Source organism: Ahaetulla prasina, chromosome 1, assembly GCF_028640845.1.
Source record: "Ahaetulla prasina isolate Xishuangbanna chromosome 1, ASM2864084v1, whole genome shotgun sequence".
Lineage (NCBI taxonomy): Eukaryota > Metazoa > Chordata > Lepidosauria > Squamata > Colubridae > Ahaetulla > Ahaetulla prasina.
In genome coordinates, this window is record NC_080539.1 from 80,426,727 (window position 1) to 80,450,193 (window position 23,467).

The 23,467-nt window shown below is 36.2% G+C and overlaps 1 protein-coding gene across 1 annotated transcript in view; it reads right to left on the reverse strand.

Annotated features, from left to right (window-relative positions):
- Window positions 1-1,026: 1,026 nt before the first annotated feature.
- The window catches only part of FMN2 (formin 2), a 224,110-nt gene continuing 201,669 nt past the window's right edge, over window positions 1,027-23,467 (reverse strand). Inside the window, exons 16-18 of the mRNA XM_058165778.1 lie at window positions 17,547-17,696; window positions 3,540-3,621; window positions 1,027-2,827 (exon numbers count right to left, since the gene is read on the reverse strand). Coding sequence (XP_058021761.1) covers window positions 2,801-2,827; window positions 3,540-3,621; window positions 17,547-17,696 — 259 coding nt within the window. The 3' untranslated portion in view covers window positions 1,027-2,800. The remainder of the gene's footprint in view (window positions 2,828-3,539; window positions 3,622-17,546; window positions 17,697-23,467) is intronic.

Consider the following 23,467-nt stretch of genomic DNA (forward strand, 5'->3'; position numbering starts at 1 on the left):
AATCATCCTGGTTGCTCTCCTCTGCACTTTTTCTAGAGTCTCAACATCTTCATAGTGTGGTGACCAAAACTGGATGCAGTACTCTAGGTGTGGTCTTAGGGCTTTATAGAGTAGTATTAGTACCTCACTTGATCTTGATTGTATCCCTCTGTTAATGCAATTTAGGATTGTGTTGGCTTTTTTGGCTGCTGCTGCACACTGCTGGCTCATATTTAGTTGATTGTCCACTAAGACTCCAAGATCCCTCTCACAGTCACTGCTATTAAGCCTGGTTTTCCCCAGTTTATATGTGTGCTTTTGGTTTTTCTTACCTAAGTGTAAGACTTTACTTTTCTCTACATTTCATTTTGTTAGATAGGGCCCAGTGTTCAAGTCTGTCAAGATCCAACTGGATCTTGAGCCTATCTTCTAGGGTGTTAACTATTCCTGCCAGCTTAGTATCATCTGCAGATTTGGTGAGTTCCCCTTCTATTCCTTCATCTAAGTCGTTTATGAAGATATTGAAGATTACTGGGCCTAAGACGGAACCTTGTGGCACCCCACTGCTTACTTCTCTCTATGTAGACATAGACCCATTAAATTGAGTATGGTTTGTCAGCCAGTTGCAAATCCATCTGATGGTGAAGCTATCTATCCCACTTTTTTCTAACTTATGAAGAAGTAGGTCGTGGTCTAATTTGTCGAATGCCTTGCTGAAGTCTAAGTATATTATGTCCACAGTATTTTGCTGATCTACTAATTTAGTCACTATGTTGAAAAATGAAATAAGATTGATTTGGCATGATCTATTTTTAACAAAACCGTGCTGACTGCTAGTTATTATTTTACTCTTTTCTAGGTGTTGGCCGATCTATTTTTTTATTATCTTTTCGAGTATCTTCCCTGGTATTGATGTTTATATTGTACATTTCTCAAAAGAGGAAGTTTTAATTTTATTTAATAAAAAAATCCACTTTTTTGCAATCAGAGTGATTGTCAATCATCTCAGAGCCACAAAAACTGAAGTACTATATGCATAATACAACATCGATCTCATTATTTCTTTTATTTTTCATATAAATTAACATTCTAAAAAAAATTGGAATAGAAACACTAAATACAATATTGCACATAGCGATCTTTGTTAAGTGTAGCATTATTCAGTTTAGAATGGCAATATACACACAGTAGATACTGAAGGGAACAGGAAATCTACAAAACAGAAACATGCTTCAATGTTTTTAAATGCATTTAAATGAAAAAAATGCAGAAACAGCAAGACTATAAATTACATAAATACAAACATGAGTTTTAATCAGTGCTATTAAAATATGTTTTACTTCTTTAATTGCTTTTGATAGATCTTTTTGTAACAATCTTCTCTTTTCCCTTTCCCAAAAGAAATAATCTTTATTCTTGATGCTATTGGATCATATAATGCAGTTTTGGGGCTATCCTGAAAGATGATAAGAGTTTCAAGCTGATTATGTAACAGGAAATCATTTCCCAGTGGAGGAAAAATATATTTTTTAGTGATTGGTATTTTAAAAATTCAATTCCTGAGGTCATATTTTATGCAGCCCTTATGATTCCTGGAATCACATATTAATCTCTGGACAACCAGGTATCATATAGTGGGTTACATGGAGAAAAATAAATATTTCAAAACGTAGAAATTGCATCACTCTAGCACCTTCTATGCTAAGAGGCATTGAGATATATACATCATTTCCCTACTTTTGGCTTTTTTTTTTTTTAAATCTTTTAAAAAGTTGCTCTTAGAAAGTGTGGAGAAAATGTGGTAAACTAGATCTGCCCAATCATTAAATCGTTTTTAGCAGTTGAGACAGAAGTATTGCAAAACAATTGCATCTGCTGTACTTTTTGAGATACAAGTACTTAATAAAATGTGAGATCAAACAGAAGTAATCATCTTTGTTTTATCACCAGAAAAACCAAGGCCCTTAATAATCCTTCATAATTTAGAATGAGAAAAGGGAAAGATCTTTAGTTCTTTAATTTTTTTTAACTCAAGAGTTTGATAGAAAGTCTACCACAAGTTTCCTGTTACTCTGCGAACAGTTTCTTCAATGAATATAATATTGAAATACCCGAGATTGTTTGGTATCTACCAAGTGAGTCCTGTGCTTAACTATAATTGGGGTTTCCCTTTTTATTTTCGTTCCATTCATCAATATCAACAAATCACGATCAACTTTGTCAATTATAATAATAGCTGGGCTGAATGTCATATTTATGACATGTTTTGTCAGGAGGCAATGAAGTAACTTTGGAGATCATGGCTTAGAGTGTAAAAGAAACACTTTTACCAATTCAGAGTACACTTACAAGGTCAATAGGAAATAGATACAAACAGTTCTTGAGAAGTAACATTCTCCCTAATCTAAATGCAATGTTGTAATGTGTTTGCTTTGGGGAAAAAAAATTCCTGCAGAACATCTATATGAAGTTAGATGTTTATAAATTTTTCAGTATATTTAGGACATACTGAAATACTGCTGCTTACACAGACTACTTTAGTCTTTATTAGTATTTTACCGTATAAATTTCAAAATAATGTTTGGATGGAAAGAATGTAGTATATGGGGTGTCTGTAAGGGATATCAATTAGCTTCCATTACTGGGTATCCATCGTGCAAATCTGTTTATCAGTGAATGTTCATAGTAGTCAGTGTAAACAGAAAACAGAATGCAAGAAAATCAAGAAAACAAATGGCCTGAATGGTAATATTTCCTTTCCCCTACCTCCCCAAGGCATGATCAATGTATTGAGTCTGGGTACAAAGTCGTAAGTCTTCCTTCATATTTTCATACTTATCTTTGCTTTCTGAAAATGAAGGACACAGAACAGAGTGAGCAAGAAGAGATTCAGTATTTCACAGCATATTCATAAACACTGAGAAACCTGTTATATCATTCAAAGGGTATCCCATTATTTTCACAGTCCTACATCTGTAACTTTGATACTGAACAGCATTACTCTAACTCTGCTTCCTGAAAAATAACTGTGCTACCTTATAGGATCAAAAGTCTTCTATGTATGCATAAAAAACAGTTGAAACATTTATCTCCCTATGGAAAACATTAAAAAGCCCCTGCACATCAAAGTGGTTATGACCTACATCCTTAGTGAATGTGTGTCTGACAATGGATAGTTTAAAAAGTAGTTACCAGGAAATGTCACAGAGTTAAGATTCGCTGTTAATAGCCCCGAACAAGACAAAGAACCATGGGGAACAATTTTTCTATAACTCAGATATCAAAATTCAATTCAAACAGACTATTTGGATATGAAGTTGAGTTTTCCCCAAGATATAATCTCCAGATACTTAAAACAAAACCATTTATCCTGCTTTATGGTTAACTGACTACAATAGATCATTTAGAGCTATTTGGTGCTTAGTGTACTGCCATCAACATCACTATTACCTAAATCTAGTGAGCTGCTTAAATTTTATTTTAAGACCTTGCATTCATTTTCTACATCTTGGTTTAAGATTTAACATTTTTTCATAGTTAGTAAGAGTAATTGTACTTACAATTCCAGAATCATGCTTTTGTTTTATATTGTAAAGTGATTTTCCTTTTTTCTGTCTACATACTTCTTCAGCCTCTTTAAGTCTGCAACACATAATGTTAATTCATCAAGTCAATAATCCTTGCCAAATATAAGACTGTTGTAGAACACGTTCAATATACAATCACAACAAATAACATCAAGGAAATCCTATCAGGCACCAAATACGTTACTATAAAAATTAATACTTAGAATTACCCTGAATAGAAAAAGAGCAGCTACCCAGAAATTGCTTGTTGAAAACTGCAGATACATTGCACAATATGTAATTTCTATAGTTTGTAAGCCATAGCCATAGTTGGCTAACTATGTCTTCATGTGGAAGTTAGCTCAAGAAGAATCTAGAAATATACTTTAGACTCTTAGAAAATTGGAGAGCAAAAAGGAAGAGTACTCTACTGATATCCTGCTGAGCTTTGATTGATTTATATCCTGCTTTCTTCCAGGAATATAAACTGCCCCAAAGCAGTCCCTTCTCCAATTTCTCTTACAACCACTACCACATGAGTAGGAAGAGACAATGAGTGGTGACCTTAAGTCATTGTCACCATGCTTGAAGGTGGACTTTAAGCTGTGTTTTCCTAGTCCTAAATCCAAGATATTTGCAGTTATATCACAACTATAAATAGGTCTTTCACTGTACTTTATGGGTTTGTCTCTATAAAGACTCCCTGACTATGTACCGATCCTTAAATCATTTTGGTCTGGAGGTAGAAAAACAAATATATAATGCTTATGCTACTTATTTCATATTTAGCTACTTGTTCTTGCTAGAAGAATGAACTTGTACAGTATGTGACAAATAAACTGAAAAAATATTTTTGAAAGAGCCTCAATGGCATCCATTGACGTGTAAACTCTCAACTCTTGAGTGAAACGTTTTATTATCACAAACTCTCAGAATCTGAGATTTAATGTTTTCATGAAAGGGAGGGTCTTTGCTCTGGCAAGGCCTTACCATTCTTCTCATATAGTGATTTTGACTTATAAGCTCATTCCTTCCGATATGCAGGCAATTTGTTAGCAGTTGTAGGGAAAGAACAGAGCATTTCAGGAGACAGTGTGGCTACATGCTAGCGTTTCTGGAAGCTGTCTGAGGCATGTTTAGATGGAAAAATCTACAGTCCAATCCAACACATACACAAAGAAACTACTAAAACTGCAGCAAGAGAAGTTATTTCTCTGATTTTTGTTCAGAGCAGATGGCGATGGTGAAATCAGCTATCTGAATAAAAGTATTTATTTGCAAGAGTATTTTCCCTCAGACTAAAATGTTGACAGAGTCCAAAGCCGCAAACAATAAAATTAATGAAAATAATCGTTATAGGCTGTGTTGTGAGAGATAACTTAGACGATGGTTTCCTAGGACCAAACAAGATGCCTGTGGCATGGATGCAAACAAAACTTCAATAAATTGTGCATATTTTGATTGTGTTTGCTTTCACTGCAGCACAACCCAGTAGTTAAACCACATTCCTGTTTTTTTTAACCCTAATCTATATTGGCTGCAGCAATGGCTGAGGAAAACAGCCAGGGACATAAAAGCTTGCAGAAGATGCAAGCTTTAGGAGACCTAGTTGATGAATCCTCTTAGCCATAGCAACAACATGTTTGTTCATTTGAAGCCAAGGGAGGCTGATCTGCAAAGGCTAACAGAGGCATAACAGAGTCTTGCCTGGGGCCTTCAGGATTGTAGTAGAGACATCCCACTCCCAAGATGGAAATACTTCTGTTTTTATGGAACATGACAATCTTGGGAAGGAATCCATCACACACAGGAAGAAGGAAATGTTCCTTAGAAATAACATTAGGCAGAGTCTAAATGTAATTTAACCTTCCAATTTTTTGAAGAGTAGCAATAGCTTATTTGGTGATGATCTCAGAAAGGCTGTGGGCCACTTTATTACTAATGGTAAACTTTAGTAATATTGATATGAAATAATCTTTAATTTGAAGTTTTTAAAGTCACGAGTAGTGCAATCAATATTGCAATATTGTTTTCTTTTATGTGTGACATACAAACTATGGAATGTAGGCATAAACTATAACTGATTAAGAAGAATGCAATAATAATTGTCATGCTGATGCCAAATTCAGAATGCTAAAAAAAAAAATTAAAGTCCAGAATTTCCAAGATGACTTCCTTGGAAATGCTAGGTATTAGTCCAAGTGGAAAATTGAATAGTTCTGTTGTGAGGACAAGATTCCAAGAATTAGGATTTGGGCTGGCTAAGCATTAAGGAAAATGTTTTGGGCCAATCCAATTGTGCACAAACAGGAAAAGCATCACTTAATTCAAAATAAAGCCAGATCATCAATACTTAATATAAACAACATAGACCCATGGAGAAAAGCCAAGAGGTGATTCAAAGTGAATTATCCTGGGGGCATCTGAATGAAAGTATTTCTGATCAAATTTGGGACAAGTAGGATTAAGGAATAAATGAATGTGCACTTGGAAATGTACGCTAGTCCAAATATTTAATTGTTTACAACACCTACACACAGAGAGACAAACAGAACTCATATGTTTCTCCCTTATATTAATCTTAGACATATCGTCTTCAAGATGAACAACTAGACATGATTATTGTAAAATAAAAACAGAAAAATAACAGAAAACTATTGGAATCAAGGGGATCCCACAAATAAGCTATATCTGGGTATAAATCAAACAGAGCTACTGGACAGAGGGAAGGGAGCTGTATCAAAGAGAGGTATGTGTTAATCTAGAAACTTCAGAAAGTGATAGGTTCCATTTCAGAATCACTGTGGATTACAGAAGTAACTGAATGCAGGAGACTGTGCTACTGCTTCCTAGACCAGGGGTCTCCAACCTTGGCAACTTTAAGCCTGGAGGATTTCGACTCCCAGTTTTGCTGGCTGGGGAATTCTGGGAGTTGAAGTCTGCCAGGCTTAGCATTGCCAAGGTTGGAGACCCCTGTCCTAGACCAAAGGTAATCAGAGTATTGGATTCTATTATCCTCACATGAACTTAGCACATGCATTTGAGAAAAAGACAATATTTCTAGATTTTTTTATATGGCTACATTTAAGAGAGTTCTTTGTGGTACTGAGCAAAAGGAATACAGACCAGGAATTAATGATAAGAGGAATGGAGATGTTTATGCAAGGCATACATGGTGTAGAAGTAAGGGAAACAGTGACAAATACTGTTCTGGAAGGTGATGAAGCAAAATTACTTTAACATACAGTCTGAGCTAGTGGTGACTGGGTCAGGAAAGATCCTGACATTGTGGTGGATAATGAGAAAAACGAGGGAAACTTAGTGATGAGCAGAGGTGAATTCTATCGGTATTGATCTGTAAAATAACTGGAACTATCGATATCAGAATGTGAAAGGTTTATTCTGTAGGAGTATATGCACCTGTGCTTTGATAAAAGTCTGAAACCTGAGGTTCTATTTTATAGTGTTAAATATTAATGAACATTTTCCTTGTGTGTCAAACTTCACTTTCACGCAACATTTCATGATCAAGGAAAGGCATTTAGAACTAGCTATCCCTCCCAGCTTCAAAATAAACAGCCATGCACAAGACTTTCTGTTACTCGAGAGTTAGGGTGAAAATGAAGTCAATATAAATAAGGCACTTTAACTTTTTATATACTCAAATGAAGTAATTGGAAAATGACATGACATATCCCTACATACCTACTTCATTTTGTGTGTACACATGTATGAAGGTAGACAAAGATGTATATGGATCCCTTGCCTAGTACTTAAGAATATTTTTGACTGTTTAAATAGCACTAGCGCTTAGGCCTGTATACTGCTTCATGGGGCTTTACTGCCCTCTCTAAGCTGTTTATAGAGTCAGAATATTACCCCCAACAGTCCTCATTTTATTGACCGTGGAAGGACGGAAAGCTGAGTCAACTTTGATCCACTCAGAATCAAACTCTTGGAAAAGGGCAGAATTAGCCTGCAATACTCATTTTAAGCACTGCGCCACCACAGCTCTTAAAGCTTACAACATTATTCACCACATTTTCAAATTCTGTCTTGAACAAATTCAGACAGATAGCAGAGGATAAACCTAGACAAATAGAACAGGTCCTTGTTTCCATCATAATGAAGTTGTTGGGTTTCTTTTCTTTTCTCCCCTCTCCATCCCTCTTATTTATTGTCAGTGTATACAAAATGTTGGTTGTGATTAAGCCTGAAAACAGCATGCAAGTTGAGCAAGATTAAAAAAAAAAAAAAAGGGGGGGGGAAGAAACCAGACTTCCCTGAAGCAACATTTTATCTTCTTTCTCTACCAAACATCAGCTGATCGTGGGTTTATCCTGGTAGAAATTCTCCCATCCTTCAACCCAGCCAGAAAAAATAGACACTTCCCACTCGACTAAGCATTAATAATTTTGTCTGAAGAAATATCACTGGGAGACAGATTCATTTCCGACTGGCTTCAAGTAGGCCTGGAGCAGATACCTTTACACTTTGCCCGAGACAAATTAGTCATACATGACTAATTTAAACAGACTGGCCAGCCTGGAATGTTTGTGTGCTTGAGAGAGGAAGGTGTCAGAGCAACAAGTCCTCTCAGGAGGACTTTAAGGACTAGCTCCCATTCTTTCTTAAACACACACACACACACAGTGTGAATATAAAAATACTCTTTTTATGCACTCAAATGGAATAATTGGGAAATGAAATGACATATCCCTAAGACACATTTGTCATTTGTATGTAGATAGATGAAGATGTATTTGGAACAGAAGTCTAGTTAGTATTTAAGAATATTTTTCAATGTTTAAAGCTGCTTAAAAGTAAAGGTAAAAGTTCCCCACACACATAAGTGCTAGTCGCTTCCGACTCTAGGGGGTGGTGCTTATCTCTGTTTCAAAGCCAAACAGCCAGCAATGTCCGAAGACATCTCCATGGTCATGTGGCCAGCATGACTAAATCCCAAAGGCACACGGAACGCTGTTACGTTCCCACCAAAGGTGGTTCCTAATTTTCTACTTGCATTTTTTTACATGCTTTTGAACTGCTAGGTTGGCAGAAGCTGGGACAAGTAATGGGAGCTCACTCCGTTACACGGTACTAAGGATTCGAATTGCTGAACTGCCAACCTTTCGATCAACAAGCTCAGCATCTTAGCACTGACCCACCGTCCCTCTTAAAGCTGCTTACAAAGCCCTTTATTCACAACATTTTCAATTTCTGACTTGAATAATTTCAGACAGATAGCAGAGGGTTAACCTGTTTTAGTTCCAAGTCTCTAGCATGGCATTTATTCATTTATTCATTTAATACTTTCTAGAAAAAGAAAACAATCTTCCTAATTATATTGCAGTTTTAAAACGTAGCATCAGTTTAATTTGCATTTGCTTTTTAAGATGAAGGTATAAAACATTCTGTATTGATTTCCTGAGCATTATAGTAGAGATTCCCAGTTTTCAATGGGTATTGAAGATCAACTTTTAAAGTAAAATCCACAAACTGTTTAATCTGCATTTATAACTTAAAGATTGAGCCAACAGATCTGCAGCAGACATATATTTTATCAATAATATTTCCTTCACTCCAACTAACCACAACCAAATCATTGGATTTTTAAATGCAGCAACTTGGATGAGAAGAATTTAAACTGGCATGATTTAACCCCCACTCCACACCACCTGACTCCACTCTTGTTCAGAGAGAAGAGAGCTGCTTATAAATTAAAGCAAAATGCCGAAAGATCAGGTGTCATCTCCAACTTAGTAAGATAATTTGGCTCTTGAGTTAGCTGCAACCATTATTGGTGGGACTTCGAGGAAGGGTAGGTCAACCTCTAGGCCTCAGAATCCAGAATGAAGAAATGGGTATGACATGGAAATTGTAAGCTGTGGAGGGATATTGAGAGAAACGGGCATGTGCACAGAATGGGATGAGGAAGGAAATACTGATGAGGAAGGAAATACTCACAGAAATTACCCATGCCCAACTCTCAGCCTTAAGAACTTTAGCTACTCCTGATTTTGTAGGTAAAACCCAAGTATATGGGAGGAATGTCCCATGCCTCCAACCTTCCTGTCTTTTGATTCTCCCAGGAATGAGAATTCCCATGTCTCCAGGTGTCTTGTTCCCAAGTCAAATTCATTGACTTCTCTTTGGTGGGTAATTTACTTTGAGAGCACATGCCTCGTGCTACAAGATTTAATGCCCTTCTTTGGAAATAGCAGTGACAGCTTACCGGCATGCTCCTTCCTATGCAATGCATAGCTACACAATGCCAGACTTTAAATCGTTCAACAGCAAGCTTTAAATCATCCTGCCGAGTAATCTGTAGGGAGACATACCAGCCTTTCTTCAGAGGGAGATCAATGAGCTGTGGAGACGTATTGGCCAGGAATCTACGCTTTCATCTAGAAGTACAACATGACACACCAGGTGCCAGCTTAACTGTTATTCCTGCAGAAGGGGGCAACTTTTATAGCAAAGCAAGTCCCAGATATCTCATGGGGCTTGATATTTTGGAAGCTGATAGTGGAAAGCATTCGGATATTTTTGATTCAATCTGTGATAGACTTGGTGAAATGTGATTATGTGTGATTTGCATTACATTTAAGGATATACAATTTGGAAAAATTAGTGATTTTCAGCTTTAAAAAAAAATAAACTGGACTCCAGTGCAAGATAAGAATAGTTTGTGGATATAGAAAAAGAGAAAGCCTGTATAGTTTTCACTGAGTGAGCAAGCATTATAAAAATATAATTTATTTGGTGCAATTACCTTAACAAGGCAGAAATGAGAAGAAAAGGTTTCAGAAAAGAGATTAACAAGATCTTCAATAATGTCTCCACATTCTCTTCCTTAAATCTACCGTCATGACTGAAGATGCTGGTGCTTTTATCAGCTTTGGTTAATCTAATTGCAAATGTTTGGGGAGAGGTATAACTAGCCCAAGTAATCCATGCTAAATCTGGATAATCACAACATACTGTACATATGACTACTCCTGTAGATAAATCAAATGTTTCAACTGGTAGAAATCAGTTATCTGACTTTTGGCTGGTATAAAATGGTTTATACACATTCCAAATTTAAAACAATTTTCACTGAACGTTTGGAGACAAAAATATCTAATCAGACTGGGATCAGACTGAAATGGGATGCCAAAAATTTAACTCAACTAAGCATTACCTGTTTGAATATCTTGCCAAAAAGGAATCATTACTATGCTCTCTGGGATCCAAACAGAGGCTGTACAATGAGTTCCCAGAAGATTTTCTACAAATTCAGTATGTAATTTAAAGAATATATACTGCTAGGCTAGACAGTGCTCTAGATGCCTTCATAGGAACTGCTTTACATATTATGTCTGGGATGATTTAGGCCAGGGGTGTCAAATTCATGTCATCATGGCAGCATCACGTGATGTATCAAGACCCCCCCCATCACTAAACTGGGCGTGGGGATGGCCAGTGTGTAATGTATCTGGCCTGCAGGCCGGATGTTTGACAGCCCTGATTTAGACCCTAAATATCTTAAACAATGCTATTTTCATAGTTGCCTAGTATTGGGTTATATTAGTATTGAGGGCAGGCAGAAACATGTTTCTTTATCAAGAAAATATTACAGAAGACAAAATATTGCTTGATTACAGGCATCAAGTCCAGTATTCTGCCCGATGCAGAAGTTATATTTTATTTATTTATATATATAAGAATTTAGAGACTGTCCGTTTCACTGACAGTGACTCTGCATTTAAAATAAATTATTCCTGACAAAGAACCATTTAGCCTTATTGATCTCATTTAATAACTGAAAGTCTACTGCTTCTCTAGACATGTGAATCCATGGGCAAACTATATTTTGGTGTTTCAGTAGCAAGGTCAACATTCAATTGGAATCAGTTTTTTTTGTAATTTAAGCCCATCATTCTGGCATCTATGATCTACAACAATATACAAATCCTGGCATTCTCTTTGCTGATAACAGTGTTATCATAACATTCTTCAGTATTTTTCCCCTCAGCATAAACATGCAAGTCTTTTCAATTACTTTTTCTAGAACTTAGTTTCTACTTTCTTGATAAAACTTTGGCCTTCCCTTGATCAACCTTCGGCCTTCCCTTGATCTCATTCTTTTTTCAGCTTTGGTGATCAGAAGGGGACACCATACTTGAAATGGATCTTGACCAGTATAAAATAGAGTGGAACCACTACTTCCCATAATTTGAATGCCATATTTCTATTGATTTCTTCAGTGCTTAGCATGGCATTCATCTAACTCTGATGACTTGAATTAATCGAAAATAAATATTTCCTGACCATGTCTCTATCAACCTGTCTGTTTAACTTTATCCTTTCAAATTTTCTATTAGAATACATGCCCATTTTTTTTTTTTTGGAGAAGACTAAGTGAAAAAAGGAATAGGGCGATCTATGCTTTTCCATATTACTTGCTAGACTAGCATATTGACATTTTCACTAAACTTATTCTTTTTCTTTTTTTCTGAACATATCTGAAAAAGCCCTTGTAGTTGTCCTTCATCCAGGCTAGGACATTTTGAAGTTTATCATTTATAGTTCCAACTTTTGTACAATCTTCCTTGAAGACATCCTTATTCTTTTGAAATTTCAGATCATCACTAAACTCTTCGGTCAACCACACTTCTTTTGATATTTTTCTGTTTTTCTCTTGCACAGGCATTACTTAGTATAGTTCCTCCTTTCTTAGTGTCTATGGAGATTCTCAGTCATCCAGGTCATAGTTATCCCAAAGGTGCTTTTTCAAGGAGCAACTGGACTTTCTTGTTTTTCTTTGAAGACCTTTTGCTTCTCATCCAAGAAGCTTCTTCAGGGCTGAAGAAGCTTCTTGGATGAGAAGCAAAAGTTCTTTAAAGAAAAACAAGAAAGTCCAGTTGCCCCTTGAAAAAGCACCTTTAGGTCTCCTTTCTTAGGAATTTCTAATCCTTACAGTTCTTTTTCCCACTAATTTTTCCTTGTCATGGAATCCTACTTAGCATTATTCTTTATTTATTAAAATCCACTTCCAGTCCATGCTATGTATCTGTTAAATTTTAGTTCTTCTTAAACTCAGACACTTTATTATTACAGTCAGTTCTCCCCAGTACAACATTTCTGCTACTTCCCTTTCATTAACTAAACATTCATATGTTAGCATTAAGTCATGGATAGCTTTCTTCTGGTATCTTCCTTCAGTAATTTTTCAGCATGACAAGTCTGACTATTCTGGTGAGACAACACTTAGTAATCTGTCTCCCAATGGTTGTCATAATTACTTATGACTCCTTTGAAAGATCTGCAAAATGCTTTCTGAAAGTATTTAAAATGATTCTAGTTAATGTTTAAAGACTGCATCTTCTGTACTGTTAATATATTGGTGTTAAGCCATCCTACACTGAAATTTAAAAAAAACCCAATAATATGCTATCTATGTGGCATAAGGCATAAAAATAAATACAGAACACTCAATCAGAAGACAATTGCAGATTGCTGTTATGACCAAAACAAGGAAACAAACAAAAAAATAGGAACCTTTATAGGAAATTTTGCAAAATGTGTTATTTGGGTTCCTAAGGAATGATCTGTATTAGTGCAATATTCTATCCACAAAATGTCTTGTGTTCCCAGTATTTTAGTTAGAATCTTCATCTTAGTTTTCTAAATCTTCTGCTGTAGCAGAGATAACAGTTATTAGTACTGAGAAAGTGCAAGGGCACATGCTTCTTCTGCTACAAAGAAAGATGTGATCAGAAATGCAGTTGCTTCTTTGCCAGTACCCCTGCCAGTGCCAGAGACCTAAGAGATACTGTTCATTTCAGGAATAAAATATTTCCTTTTCAATTCACACCCGGCTAAAACCACAAGAGAAATGGATAAAGGGGTTAGGAAACCTTGGAATGAGCAATTAAGATTCCTGCCATCAAGTCAGAAGGATAAGTTGTTCTCTCTTAGCCAAAAGTGAAGAATAATGATGACTACTAAAAGAACAGAGTGCAGTCACACTCCATTGCTGTCAATGTTGAGCTAAGTAAACCTTTGGATACCCTCATGTATTATGAATGACTGGAATGTAAGCCATTGTTCATGCAAGCAATATCTGGTTACTCAAAGATTCAGCGCATACCGCTCTGAATTGCATTTTTTTTTTTAAAAAAAGACCCCTGCATTTAAAATAAAATTCTGGAAAAGCGAAAAAGGTCAAAGGTTCCAGAGCAAACTTAAAATAAAGACAGCAGGTGCAACATTCGGATATGATGTCAATGAGAAAATGCCCATACTTTGCTAAAAACTAGCTTGAGATTCTCCTGAATCTGAATACAATCATCATATTGATACTGTGAAATAAAACTTCAAGATTTGGCTTTAGTAAAACTCATATCATTAATTATTTGCTTCCATCTCTGAGGGGAAATGTAATATAAACTACTAAAGGAATTAGAAGCAATTTATGTGGGCGTGTGTGTGTGCGTGTGTGGTATATACCTACAGTAGTACATGTGAGCCTATTTGGAGGAGCAGACTAAAGAAACCAATAACATAGCAGTAAGGACTACTTTTATTGTACCCTATTTCCCGGAAAATAAGACATCCACTGATAATAAACTCAATTGGGCTTTTGACCACATGCATTAGGGGACGTGGTGGCTCAGGCTGTAAGATAGCCTGTTATTAAAACACAGCTTCCTACAATTACTGCAGGCTCGAATCCCACCAGGCCCAAGGTTGACTCAGCCTTCCATCCTTTATAAGGTAGGTAAAATGAGGACCCAGATTGTTGGGGGGGGGCAATAAGTTGACTTTGTAAATATACAAATAGAATGAGACTATTGCCTTACACACTGTAAGCCGCCCTGAATCTTCAGAGAAGGGCGGGATATAAATGTAAATTAAAAAAAAAAAGCCTTCCCCCAAAAATAAGCCTTCCCCCAAAATAAGCCCTCCCAGAAAATATTTAAACGCAGAGCTGGAAATCAAGTAAGATGGCAAGAGGAGCCCCATCTTGTTCTACGTACCCCAAAATAATAAGACCTCCCTGAAAATAAGGCCAAGCGCTTATTTCGGGGTTCAAAAAAATATAAGCTACAGTTACAGAATCTTGCAAGTCTGAATGTGATTCCTTCCTTCCCTCCCTCCCTCACTTTATCTTCATCTGAACTGGGGAGGGGCGTGACTGACACACTTAATCAAATTAGTTTCTTGAAATGGGCTCAAGCCCCAATTTTTCTCCTGTCGTTCCAGGCTTTTCCCTATTCCCTTTGTACTAGAATAACTGGAAATATCAAAATAATGATAGGTTAGAAAATAAAATAAAATAAAATAGGTACTAAAGATCCATCTACCTCAGGTAACTTGGTGCCCACAAAGCATTTCTATTAATGGATTGTAGGAATTGAAAATATCTGGAGGGCATCCAGCTGGTTTAATCATCTTTGGCAGATACTCTCAAAACTTTTTGTTAACTATTTTCTGTGGCCAATAACTTTTTACTGATTTCCAATTGATATGAGCCAATTGTTACTTTATATCTTCATTATAAATAAAATTTCATTGTTGTAGTTTTATAAGCCATAAGAAACTTTTATAAACCATAAGATAGGATATAGTAAAAAACCTGAAGATAAAAACGTTGAAATGAATGTTATTGTACTGAGGATCCTATATTCTTCTGAGTTCAAAATAGCACTGTCAATGAAAATAATACACAAACACTTTAATTTGAAATAATACTACTGCATGTCTTGAGACAAATAATTAAGAGCTACAACAGATACATGAACATGAATCTCTTTCACATCTATTGTTTTGAATTACTTGTGTTGGGCAGCAGAAGATAAATTGTGATAGATTGGAAGATCTGAGTGATTTCCAAAGGTTTTCAGTTCCTAATTATTTTAATAATAATGACTGACCTCCCTCCCCCAAACTGTCCCTCCCCCAAACTGTTCTGCTTAAAAGATAAAAGTTTTGGTGAGAGCAATTGAAATTGAATTTAGACATACAGCAACTGAAAGCTTTATTTTAGTTTTGCTAATTCGAAATATATTTTGGACTCAGGATTCCGTAAATCTGAGAACATGTCTTTTACTAAGTCAGGGCCAATGCAGCCCAAGTTTCTTAGTATAAAAACAAAATAATGATCATAAGCTTACTTATGTATTATGCTGTTAAGGAAATGAACTGAGCAACAGCTGCAAATCACCTAGAGTGCTGTCCGGGAATGGTTGGTGCTGATACATTCAGGCAGCAGAAATGATGCTTCATATTCTTTGCCTATCTATTCCCACTGTTCAAAAATAGAAAGAGGAGGCTGCTCCCTTTGACAGTGAATTAAGAAAACATTTAGTAATAACATCTAGGACAGCTTATTTCACCTTTTCTTTCTACAAAAAAGGTTAGTGTTTCTATTAAAAAAAAAAGATTAAACTGGAAATCTTTATCCAAGTATTCATTTTTAAATATGATGAACTAGGTCTTTTCAACTTAAAAATATCCCTGGCCATTTAAAGAGTATTTTGAATCACTTAGGGAAAGCATGATTGACTTTTCTGTCTTAACAATGAGTACATGAACACTGAGATAACTGTAGCTTTCGGTAGTTTAGCACAATACTTGAGTAAGTCTTCAGTGAGTTGCAAACTTCAATTATCAAAAAGGAATTGATCACTTCAGAAAAAAAAATCCACTAACAGATAAACTAATGCAAAATGCACAGGCTTCAGCAACATAACTTTATTTCAAGGTACAGACTTGGCCATTCTATATCTGGTGGTCTGTAGTACAAACTAGACTGTGTAGCAAATATTGTCAACAGACACTGCTTAAGAGAAGGTGGAGACCATATGTGCTTCTGGAGTTTTGGTATGGTTTCCAGCCTCCTCCTCCTCCCTCTCCCCCTCCCCCTCTCCTCCTGCTCAACTTTCACTAATTATAAGTTTAAAATAAATATAATTGTTTTAAGATGTATGGCACAGTGTGATAAACTTAGAAGATCTTGGAGAAGACATAGCAAAGAGAGATTTTAAAATAGACAAATTTGCTCTGGTATGTTCCAGGTATAAACAGTGATGTTTTGGAATCTTATCTCAGAGTAAAATCTTGCCAGGATATTTAGCAATATTATGCTGTTGTAAGAAGTACAACATGTTCTATGGCAGCCTAACAGAGAACATATTAAATTATAGCATGTGTTTTAACAGACAAAGATTCCACTATAATCTTTAATGGAGATTTTAACATAAAAATAATTAGTCTGCAGTAAATTTGCTAGAATTTGAAAGGCTTAGGTACACTTTACTATTTTCATAATGGCAAAATCTAAAGGGCAGTAAGCCTACTAGCGATTATCATTTATTTTTATTTTCAGCTTTATCTGTTGCTTTCTTGAGTTACAACCAAGATTGTCTGTCTGCAAACAATCACAATACAGGCAATCCTTGACTTATAACAGTTCATTTAGTGACCATTCAAAGTTAAAATGGCCCCGAAAAAAGTGACTTACGACTGTTTTTCACACTTACAGCCATTGTAGCATCTCCATAGTCGTATGGTCAAAATTCAGACCCTTGGCAATGGACTCTTATTTATGATGGTAACAGCGTTTGCGGTCATGTGATCACCTTTCACAACTGCTTCATATTTATGACTGCCACAGTGTCCATGGGTCATGTGATCAATCTTTTGTGACCTTCTGACAAGCAAAGCCAATGGGGTAATCAGATTCACTTAAGAACTGTATTACTAACTTAACAACTGCAGAGATTCACTTGACAACTGTAGCAAAAAAGGTTGTAAAATGGGGCAAAATTCACTTAACAACTGTCTCGCTTAGCAACATAAATTTTGGGCTCAGTTGTGATTGTAAGTTGAGGACTATGTCCATAAGAAATGCATGAAAAAAAGAAAGAAATCCCCTCCCCTCAATCAGAATATCCAGCCTAAACTTCCCAAAATATTCTAACAAATTTAAGTGGATTAGATGTTACTTACCTTTCTTGCAAAATAAGTTTATTTTCTTTTTTCCAAAATTCTTTAAAATCAGAACTGAATTCATGCCATATGCTGAAGAAAGCATTCAAGGAAACCTCCTTTTCACCCATTTTTGATTTCATGCAGAAATAAGCTGCAGTCTCCAAAAAGCTATCAAAGGAAACAAAGATGGCAACTATTTATTTAACATAATTTTATCTGCTTCTCTCAATGATACTTTTTACAAATTACTTGATATTTATCTAGAATACATTCATGATTCCTTCATCTTCATAATCAGCATAATCCGGAAAGGTAAAGACTGATCATTAGTATTTGCAAGGGATTGTGAAAGCAAAATTGCATTGAAAAATTGCACTCTCCCGTAAATACCTTCTGTTTTAAAACCAAGAAAACCATCCACACATCACTTTTTCATAGCAAATCAATCCTTTTACAATGTATGTCATGCCTGCTGATTTTTGTGATTTTTAGGGAAATTTTAAATCATGGCTAGTACAACAAAGACACCATGTATGCTTTTATTTGGCTTTTTTTAAAAAAAAACAATTAAAAAATAAAAAAAGACTGTCACACTGGATAGCAAAGCATCACTGACCAACAAGGTAAGCAACGATGTGTGGGGGAAAATATTATCTATGCATGGCTGGCTAGACTTTGTGCCTATATGCAATATTTGTTGCCTGTATAGAATAGAATTCTTTATTGGCCAAGTGTGATTGGACACACAAGGCTTTTTTTTAATTTGTTTTTTTTTGTTTATATGTTTGTATATTTGTTGCCTGTACAAACATGTTAGATTTTTTTCTCTATGAAAATATTCTTTTGTTAATGTTGTGGATATGAGCATGAAAAAAGCTCAGATCCCACCTTTACTTTCTACTTTTATTTCTTGAGTGACCTACTGTTTTGTTTTGCTTTTTTAGTGTTACCCATTTGTCTTCTAGTCAATGAATTCTTCATTGGTGACAAAGCCACCATGACGGCCACTATTGAGAATGAGCTAGACCCCTTCTTTATGTCAGCTATTTTATGAATGAATGCACAACATGCCTTTGGCATTCCAAATATGGCCACCAGCCTTAAAAATTGAGGATTGCTGAAGACTTGTTATCGTTCTTACCAAATAAAGATATGACGCAGTGGTTGGCAAAAGGTCCTGCAGTCAAATCAAACCGTCCCCCAAACAATTACAAAATAGCCCTTGTTTTAGAAAATTGTATTAAAGGAGACCTTAAGGAAGACACTTTTCTTTGTTCCTTTTGTTGTAATCTGATAGCTGGCAGATTTATACAGATTAAAACTTGGTCAAAGGGGGAGCCTTGATTTATGACAGGTGAAAACAACCCTTCTCCCAGACTGCGTCAAACTCATGGGAATGGGCAATATTCTAGGTCAGAGGTCTGCAAACTTGGCTCTTTTAAGACTTGTGGAATTCAACTCCCAGAGTTCCTCAGCCAGCAAAGCTCAGCAAAGCTGGCTGAGGAGCTCTGGAAGTTGAAGTCCACAAGTCTTAAAAGAGCCAAATTTGCAGACCCCTGTTCTAGGTCTTTTCAAAGACCCTGCAATCAGTAGGCCGTCCCAAAAGGTGCTTTTTTTCCAAGAGGCAACTGGCTGAAGAAGCTTCTTGGATGAGAAGTGAAATGCCTTCAAAGAAAAAGAAAAGCTCTTCACAACTTAAAACCATTGCTATCTATTGGACCCGATGGACTGTGCGCATACTTCTTAAAAAAACTTTCCATTAATATAGCAGAACCCCTAAGTATTATCTTTGAAAAAGCTTTCACTACCAGTTCTCTTCCCAAACTTTGGTCACTAGCCACAGTCATCCCTATCTTCAAAAAAGGAGACCCCAGCTTAGTCGAAAACTACAGACCGATCTCCCTTTGCTGTGTCACCTGCAAAGTCATGGAATCTATCATCAACCAATCCATTACCTCATACTTAGAAACAAACAACCTACTCTCCAACAAACAATTTGGTTTCAGAAAAAAATTATCATGTAACTTACAACTTCTGCACTGCAAAAACATATGGACTTCAAATCTTGATCAAGGCAAATCAATAGATGCAATCTACATAGACTTCTGCAAAGCTTTCGACTCAGTAGTACACGATAAACTTCTCCTAAAACTAATATCCTATGGCATCTCAGGACCCCTCCACAAATGGATATCTGCTTTTCTGTCTAACAGACAACAAGTGGTCAAAATTGGCAATGCTCTATCAAATCCTGTTCCTGTCAAGAGTGGCGTTCCTCAAGGCAGCGTTCTTGGACCAACACTCTTTATACTATACATTAATGATCTTTGTGACCATATCTCAAGTAATTGTGTTCTCTTTGCTGATGATGTCAAACTATTTAACATCACAGACAATACTTCTATCATTCAAAACGACCTTGATCATCTAACCGCTTGGTCTAAAAATTGGCAGCTCCAAATTTCAACCAGCAAATGCTCAGTCTTACATATAGGAAAAAAGAACCCAAAAACTAAGTACATACTAGATGGACATTACCTTACAGATGACCCCATCCCGTTAAAGACCTTGGAGTTTTCATGTCAAATGATCTAAGTGCCAAAGCCCACTGCAATTACATAGCAAAAAAAGCTCTAAGTGTTGTAAACCTAATCTTGCGTAGTTTTTTTTCCAAAAACACCACACTATTAACCAGAGCATATAAAACATTTGCTTTTCTAGAATACAGCTCACCTGTTTGGAACCCTCACCACATCTCTGACATCAATACAATTGAATGTGTCCAGAAATATTTTACAAGAAGAGTTCTCCATTCCTCTGAAAACAATAGAACACCCTATCCCACCAGACTTGAAATCCTAGGCTTAGAAAACTTGGAACTCCGTCGCATTCGACAAGACCTAAGCTTAACTCACAGAATCATCTATTGTAATGTCCTTCCGGTTAAAGACTACTTCAGCTTTAATTGCAATAATACTAGAGCAACTAATAGATTTAAACTTAATGTCAACCGCTTTAATCTAGATTGCAGAAAATATGACTTCTGTAACAGAATCATCAGTGCTTGGAACACTTTACCTGACTCTGTGGTCTCTTCCCATAATCCTAAAAGCTTTATCCAAAAACTTTCTACTATTGACCTCACCCCATTCCTAAGAGGACCATAAGGGGCGTGCATAAGCGCACAAACGTGCCTACCGTTCCTGTCCTATTGTTTTTCTTTTCTTCTTTCTATATATATGCTTATACCTCCTTATATTTACCCATATATGTTTATATACTATATAATCTTTTGTATGATTCCTACATATATTGTTGTGACAAAATAAATAAATAAATAAATAAATAAAAACTAGAAAGTCTAGTTGCCTCTTGCAAAAAGCACCTTTGGGACAACCATGACCTGGATGACTGTGGATTGTCCCCATAGACAATCAGTATGCAGCTCATTCAGAAAGAGGAAGCACTAAATATCACCAGATTCTCCCACAAATACCTTATGGTTCTTCAGACTTCACGTATTTTCTATACACCACCATATAAGCAGCAACTGGAACTACCTAGGAATGATATGCTAGGGCCACAGGACAACACTACATTTACCCAAGGATATATAAGATTAAAAGCATCACATTCAAAGCAGTCCCTCCAGGCTCTATGTTTATATATAAGATAACAATAAACCATAATTCTCCATCTCAAGCCTTTTCAACAATTGAGAAGCCAGAGTAGATTGAAATTCGCACAAATAAATGCTTGATGAGTTTGATAAATAGCACTAACGTTTACCGGAGACATGAAAGCTTTTGTTAAGAATACTATGTGATCAAAGAGGGTAAAAGGCAGGCTTTTGCACAGATCACTGCTAATCTTGCTGGGAACCGAGAGAAAGCTGATTCAGACACACGGAGACATTTAACTGCCAACGGAATTCCTTTATCTAAACAGCTACAAGAAATAATCAAGTCCTCAGCTGGGTCACTCCTGCAAAAGTGAGCTTGTTTGTAAGATGCAAAACATCAGACACTGGAACGCTGTCAAAAATAATACACAAATATCATTTATATACAAATATGGAGACTAGGGATTGGAATACAAGAAGGCTTAGAAGCAGGGTTCCTGAGGAATTAAGTTGTTTATCAAGTGAGCGCAGTAACTTGCATTTAAAGTAATCACCTCCATTTGTTCTGAGAAAGTTTCCCATATATGGTGATTAAACCAACTCCACAGCATTCATTTATTTAAAAAAAAGAAAAGAAAAGAAAACAGAGAAGTGAATGCAAGGTTTGGTACACTATCACCCCTGTCTTTTCAACAGCTAGTTCTGATATATAGAGAGTGAAAATATCTAAACACTGAATTTGAAGTTAAATAGATTTGGTTTGTTTTTTAATAAGTTGCTAGTATTTTAAAGTATACTTTTATAGCTAGAGGAGACCTAGCTTCTCTAGCTATAAACCTGCACCTTTACGAACAACGTTTTAATTCATAATCTTTGCATTCTGAGCAAGAAACTTACCAAGGTCAATAACTTCAAGATATAAAGCTTATATTGCTAACTAGATTAAGAATGCTAATTTTCCCATGTAAATTTACATGTATAATGTGGGGGTATCTTTTAGCAAACAATTCAGGATTAGTTTTAGGCAGAGCTGCTGATGAACTCTAATCAATTCCAAAGGCTGGTAACAAAACTTCAGAAAAACAAATGTAATTAAAATGACACTTCATAAGTTTTGTTACAATTGTATCAAGCTATTACTCCAGGTCTGATGCAGAAACAATTGGCAGCTGTAAGATTTTTTTACTTTGACTTTTTGCTATGATATAACTTGTTTTTTCTCCTGTCTCTATCTCTATCTCTGTCTGTCTTAATCTCAGATTTAATTTTATTTAGTTTTGGAAAATTGTTTATTTTACTTAATAGTTAATTTTACTGTTTTGCTGTTTTGGAAGGCTTTTTTTAAAGGTTAAAAAGCAGGAGAGAAATGTCCTTAACAAATTATAGGCTGCAGAGTAAGGCACAACTTTTCAGGAGCCACTTTCAGAAAGCTTCAAAGGCTATTTTATTATCGTCCTGCTTGTACATTGAGGTGTTTCTTTCTCACAGCTCTGTAAAACCCCAAAGCTATTTTAAAGGATCCTATCCTTCCTAGGCATGTCTTGTCTTCCTATGAGTCTTGCAATGAATAAAAGAATCTGTCCTGTGAATTCCTGGACGTTGTACTGCTGGCAGGTGGGCAAACTGGAAGCAACTGAAAGTTTAGAAACTCATTAAACTAGGAATGTATTGAGGAGCAATCGATCAAAGGAAGTCCACTTAAACAAAGAGATTTCTGAGAACAACACAAGCGTTAATGGGGGGGGGGACCCTTAAAGTAAGGCAAACTAAAAAAAATGGCAATATTTTATTGCTATCACATGTCTCCATAATAAACTAAGCTTGCAAAGGTTGTAAGATAAAAAAAGGAAACAGAGCAACTCCTATTTACTGACTGCAGCGAATGCTCAATAAATAAATCCTTAAAAGGCAAAGAGGAGGACAAAACCAGGGTCAACGATTTCTCAAGTACAAGGGCTGGACATAGAAAACTGCTGAAGTGTATGCTAGGAGAGTGTAAAAAGTGGTGTAATTAGAGGAAAAACCTGCCAGCCAAAACTCCACGGTTCTCGTCATGGGTTTGCTAATTACATTCTTGTCCCTTTGGTGAGGACACTTCCTAATGAAGAGCAGTCTGTGCAAAGCTAGCGCAGGAGGTTGAAAGCTCTTAGTTTAGATGCTTATCGTGAGGGTTAGAACGCTGTACCTATGTTTCCACCACTAACACAGAAGGTGGGGGAGGTCGCTGTCGGGGATTAATAGAAGCAGCAAAGGTCAGGAGCTTTGCTTCAGCTAGCATGACTTTTCAATCCTGCTTAGGAAAACGAGCCTTTGGTTG